The sequence below is a fragment of the Phaenicophaeus curvirostris genome, chromosome 11 (genome assembly GCF_032191515.1).
Source record: "Phaenicophaeus curvirostris isolate KB17595 chromosome 11, BPBGC_Pcur_1.0, whole genome shotgun sequence".
Classification (NCBI taxonomy): Eukaryota; Metazoa; Chordata; class Aves; order Cuculiformes; family Cuculidae; genus Phaenicophaeus; species Phaenicophaeus curvirostris.
This window is the reverse complement of record NC_091402.1, coordinates 14,569,904-14,575,784: the sequence shown is the minus strand read 5'-3', so window position 1 is coordinate 14,575,784 and position 5,881 is coordinate 14,569,904. Positions and strand designations below refer to the sequence as shown.

The following is a 5,881-nucleotide window of genomic DNA, read 5'->3' as shown; positions in this document are numbered from 1 at the left end:
AGTTGAAAGTAGTTGAAGGAAATGTTCATTATATACCTTGCTCACACCAATTTTCTCCTACTCTTGAAAAAAAAGGCTCGTTTTGGAACACTTGTAAAAGTTGCTCTTTAGGAATCAAACTCTTATGTCTCAGTAAGAACTTCGACCTTCTCTCCCTTCCCCATCTTGGCTTTCCTGTAGCAGCCACAGCAGCGTCCTTGTTTTGCAGGAACTGTGATGTATTTTTGCTTTTGTGCGTGTTCACCCACTTGGTAATTTTTTCTTGCCTGTTTTTCACCTGTTTTGGACATCGTATAGCAAGTGGTGGTGGTCTTGTGGAGTAGTGTTCCCTGAGGTTTAAGAAGCATCCGTTCACTGATGGAAATGGTATGGTCTTTACAGATTTTGTTTTTCCTTGTAGAACAAAAACTGCACAGTTTAAAAGGCATCATATGCAGAAAATGTGCTGAAGGAATTTGAAGTGTATGAATGCTCCCAGCCACCTCTTCTGAGGATTTCTAAGCACTTGTTAATTAGAAAACCCTTGTCAATAGACGAGGCTTGCCAGTTGTCACATACATTAAGCAGCAGATTATCTCCAGAGTTAGAAAGTGTTTGATAGACCATGTTAAGTGTTGATTGGCCTGGGAGCATCTAACTGCAGTGAAACTTGTTGAGCGGATTAATTATTCTTCTAAACCATATGGCAAAACTAATTTCTATAACTGAGGAAGTGTCCTGAAGCACTTAGTGGGGAAACAGTTGTATTTAAAAGGAATGCTAGAGGCACTGAATGTGTCTTGATAGTTTTAAAAAGGATGAATGTCACTGGAAAACCATCATTTGTTTATAAAAAAAATAAGATTCTAGTGAAATATTGACATGCTTTAATCTTTTTTGAATGTACAAGTAGTGATACGAATAACTGTGTACTCAATAACTGTGCATTAATTGCAAAAATCAGTATATCTGTCCTTTAGAAATGAGAAAAGGAAATCGGGTCATCTAGTAAACCTAGTAAAGTTCCTTGAACTAGGTGACAGAGTTGCTGTGGGTTTAGCCCAGGTACATACTTTTGTGTTTGTCATACAGGTAGAAGATTTAAAAAGGGAATCTATCTGCAAATAATCCTTCCACTTCAGTAGCAAAACAGTTTTGTGTATAAACATGTGCTGGCCACCAGCATGCAAGAGGATTGTGACTAGAAAAATACCCTTCGATGTTAATTTATTTATTTTTATTTAGCTTGGGTTGGTTTTATGTTTTTCACTCTATTACAGTATGTTTTCACAACCAGTAAGGACACACAGAATTGACTACTGATATTTATTGACTCATTCATATCAAATAAACACTTTTGGGAGTCTGACCATGGAAAGTAAGAGCATTCCTTTGAGATGGGAGAAATCAGAAATCCTTATTGGAAGAAAGGGATATCTGCTTGTTTCGGTTTCAGATGTCTGAGGAGAAGGCGTGGTTTCAAGTGGCGTGACTGAAATGTGGACACACCGGGGTGGGAATTCTATTATAGTATGGGGTGTACACAGTCAGGTTCACAACTCGCGGCTGAGATGCTCTGGGATGCATTAACCCTTCCCACTATACAGCTCTTAGATGAAAACGGTTTTTATATGCCAGTTCCAAGTCAAACTATGAAGTCAGTCTTCTAATCCATTCCAGCTGGAACAGTTCCTATCTCTGTTCAATACTTACTGTCTAGACAGGTTGTCGTGCGCAAGGGTTCGGGTCTCATTTACGTATCATTTAGAATGGAAAACTTATTCAATTTCATTTTGAAATAATTGGCCTATGTTGTACTTTTTTTCCTCTCCACTGATTTCACTGATGTGAGAGGACACCATACGATTGTTCCACTGTGATAGTGTCAGAACAAAGCCTGTTTCAGTCATTTGGGAACAGCAAATTGGACTCATAGTGTGATTTTTCTGGGGTCTGGGCCCATAAAGAAATGAGCACTCTCAACTTTCTGAAGTGTGGGAGCTGAAGACTCTCAGTACTTGCCTGTCCCATTCAACTGAGTCCTTTAGTTCCTTTACTTTAAGTGTGTGACAAAGCCATTAGCTTCAATGGGAACATGAATGCACAAAACGATAGGTGAAGAGGTCAGCAGCAGGAAGCCAAAGGGGAGCGAACAGAATTTTTTTGCGCTCTGGCAGTTTACTTCACCAAATGCAAATGCTATACAATTATTTTCTCATTCCTCTGTTCCGCTCTCCCATGCTGACCTCTTTCCTGGGTGCTGGCGTTTTCTTTCTATCTTCTCTTTGCTAACATTTTCCACTAACTCAAGCAACAAGCTGCCTTTGTTGCAGGTGAAGGACTCCTGAAAGCTGCAGGGGCCTGCATTTTCTAAGCTGTCAGAATTCCAGTGCCTTTTTCCAGGGTGATGACGTTTCTCATTATATTGATCATTTAGGTCTACCTCATCATTCCAGCCTTTTTGGCTAGGATACTGGTGCTTGTCCATCAGATACCTTCTGCCTGGATGCTGTCTTTTGGATAATTCATCCAAGTAGGTTAGCTGGGTACTGGGGGTGTCAGCATACTGATCCAACAGTGACCTTCTACCAGGATGCTGTCGCTTTTTCAGCTCCAGATAGCTGTCAAGGTCAGCTTCGATCTCTCTTTTCCCTGGATGCTGCCTCTTCTGAATGTCTCCATAAGATACGTTTTCCTCAACATCTCTTTTTCCAGGATGCTGTCTCTTCTCCAGGTCACTTAGATATTTCTTCCCGGGGTGTTGTCTTTTGGAAAGCCATTCTGGCAGATGGGTATTTGAATCTGTCCAAAGAAAACAATACTGTTAGTGAGCCCCTATAATCCTCACTAAGGAATTTGAAATGGGAATTTGTGGAGTTGTTTGTGCAGGATCACAACCTGTTACTCGTGACACAATTGCACAGTTAACTGCATACAGATCACTCTGGATCATATTGAAACAGTTCTAGTACATATTTAGCAAGGAACCAATTGCAGCCAAATGGGAAGAACAACAATGGAAAAGCCTAATGTGTGGATTCGGGTAAATGTGTCAGATTCAGGTAGAGAGAGGTGAGTAACAGATGCTGAGCAGCTGGAATAAATCAGCTGCAGAAGCTGAGTATGAGGAAGAGCTGAAAATCGGTGTGAGACAGGGAAAGGATAGGGCTGAGACACAAGTAGAGGCAGGGATGTGGACATTTGAAAGCCAGCTCAGTATTTCCAGCTACCAATCATAACTGTGTTAATATCTCTTACTTATTCTTAAGCTTGTGTTAATATTTTGTCTTGAATCAGCAGGATCAAATCTCAGCATTCATGTGAAGAGGGAGGAAGGCTGCTCCTACGGACACTTAGGGCCAGCTCCTCTTTCGACTCTGAAAGGGCTCTGTGCTCCTTGCTGGTAGCAGGCATCTGTGCTGCTTTTTGTAGTCTAAGCCTGATTTGCTTCCAGTGCTGTGACTAGCGAGAGCAGAGCATCTGCGAGCTAGGAGGTGGTGGACACCAGAGCAGTCTCTGCGTTCCCAGCCATGGAGATTGGGGTGTAAAAACTGGTGGGTTGAGGTAGTAGATGAATGGCAGCATTCCCACATCCAATTCACATTAGGTGCAGGGTCCACAACCAGGGAATGTCCTGCACATGCCCCCTTAGAGTTTCCCTAGGGAAGTACTTGACAGACAGGTGGGTTTTCTGTGACAGGCTTCTGCCTTAGTGTTATGCAGCGGCTGCTCAGTGAGGCTACAGTGTTGCCTAAACAGGGAGATCTTACAAAAGAAAATGCCTGTTGAGAACTCAATGTATTGCAGCAGACTTCCTATCCTTCCCCTCCCCTAAAGTAATAAATACATACACTGGAACCTGGGAACTACGCTTTGGATCTAACAATCTCAGCAAGTCCTATGCCAGCATCACCAGATGGATGTCCCAGTGCTATATATACCTTTATGCATCTCTTCTTCCTTTTCGGCATTCTTGAGGACAGACTGAAGAATGAGACTTTCAGATCTCTGCAGGATGTCATCCAGGGAACTCCTTCCCATGTTCTCCCTTCTCTCTGGAAGGGGCTGCCCCCCAGTGAGGCAAACGCCACATGAGGTCAGGCAGAGGAGTAGTAGTGGCAGCTGGATAGATGGCATTGTGGGACAGGGGTTCCTGCAGCTTCGTGGGAGAGAGAAAAGGGCAGGAGGGTGGAGCAAACAAACCTAGCAATAATAGCAATATGTCCAGACACTGAAAAAAAGAAATACAGATTGAAGTCCTTCCTCATTTCTGTTCCTAGTCTCTCAGTTTATTTTATATTCTTCAAAGAATCTGTAAATTCTTCATAATTAAACCCATTCATTGTTCTGGCAGAATAAATATGAACATTTTAAATGCCAGCTTCCTGATGCACAGATCATTCTGAAAGCCAATGATTTTGCTTTGCCTTCTCCCAAAAGGCAAAAATAATTTCCCTCTAACTCTGTGTTAACCCTTGCCCTGCATGCGGCACACACGTACCTCTGCACTGACATCTCCACCAGGCAGCTCTCTCTGCTATGGGTTCATTATAATATAATAGTGGGATTTGCAGCACTTTGATTCCACATTTAGTTAAAGGTTAACTTTAATAGTCTCTTAGCTTTTAAATGTCTGTTTGTATATAATTAAAATAGGGTCTGTGTGTCTGCCAATATGAGATAGCTGTGCTCCGTTGGTCAGGGAGATTTCTTGCATTAGGGAAGCACCTGATTATTTTTTTTCAGAGGCAAAATAATAGTCATATCCTCCATCACCTCTTGCCCAGATAACAAGTGTTTTTCTATTTGTTCTGGCTAGCACTGGAATTCCTAATTTGCTTATCATGAGTTTATTTTCCAGTAAGCAGAGTTCCTTCAGTAGAATGGAAAACATCTTTAATACTGGTATAGCAGTCATTTAGCTCAATTGTATCTTCAGAACATAAAATAAATGCACAATTCTATGACGTTCTACAAATATTTAAAATAGAGAATGAGTGTATTACCTTTCTTATTGGCAGGTTTCTCTCGCTTCTGATGAAGTCCTTGGGTAACAGCCCTATGAAAATCACATAGGCTATTTGGCTCAGAGCAATCTTTATAAGGAAAATTAGAATCAGCTAAAAAGGCAATGATTTGATAAATTACCTGGTTTGTAGTTTCAGGTTTTTGCTTGATGCATCTGCTAAGAGATTGTTCAGTCCTTTAAAGCTGTTTGCACATCTGAGCTTCAGAGTTGCCCTTTTCCTGCTACAGACACACGGAGTATCCAATAGAACTGTTGCTAAGTTCTCTTTGGATGGCTTGTGTCTCCCTACTTATACTGTACTGCCTCCGGACCCTTTATGCAAATAGCTCTGAGGTAATTTAGGTGATGTGTTGTTTTCTATTTATTATTTTTTTTACTGATGTCAGAGATCTGCATTTTGAATGCATTTTGAAACTCTGATAGTTATTTCCTGACCTCTGTATACCCATGCTCGACTCACAGAAATTGCTGTTTTTCCATTCTCTAAAGAGCTTATGTTGAATTTTATGTAGCACAGCATAGTGAAAGGGAGGTTTTTCTCTTCTTAACAAAAAGAAGCATGTGTATCCTCTTGCTAAGCAAACACTGAGGCAGGTAATTTTTTTAAGCTAAGGAAGAACAACAATGGAAAATTGTAATTAATTATATTTAAATAAGTTTATACCATGCATTCTTATCCTGAATGATACTATACAGTTTTAGGCTCACAGTTCTTTATTTTCTCAGCTTCCATAAGCAGTACATAAACAGACACATAGCATTACATACTAAAACATAGTTATGTTGCTGCTATGTGCTTCAAAAAGCATTATATAATTGTAACTAGAAGTAAGATTCTCTCTCTCTAATCCATCTATCTAATATATTCTTTCA

The 5,881-nt window shown here is 40.6% G+C and overlaps 1 protein-coding gene across 2 annotated transcripts; it reads right to left on the bottom strand.

Moving 5' to 3' along the window:
* Positions 1-1,241: 1,241 nt before the first annotated feature.
* On the bottom strand, positions 1,242-5,287 carry TRH (thyrotropin releasing hormone). Of its 2 annotated transcripts, XM_069865620.1 has the most exons (4): positions 5,128-5,258; positions 4,986-5,038; positions 3,921-4,132; positions 1,242-2,781 (listed from the first exon to the last, which is right to left on the bottom strand). In XM_069865620.1, exons 3-4 carry the CDS (start codon positions 4,114-4,116, stop codon positions 2,195-2,197), a joined length of 783 nt encoding a protein of 260 aa, XP_069721721.1. In that variant the 5' UTR covers positions 4,117-4,132; positions 4,986-5,038; positions 5,128-5,258; the 3' UTR covers positions 1,242-2,194. The 2 variants fall into 2 exon arrangements, with proteins under 2 accessions (XP_069721721.1, XP_069721722.1); XM_069865621.1 differs by lacking the exon at positions 4,986-5,038 and having other exon boundaries at positions 5,128-5,287.
* Positions 5,288-5,881: the final 594 nt, after the last annotated feature.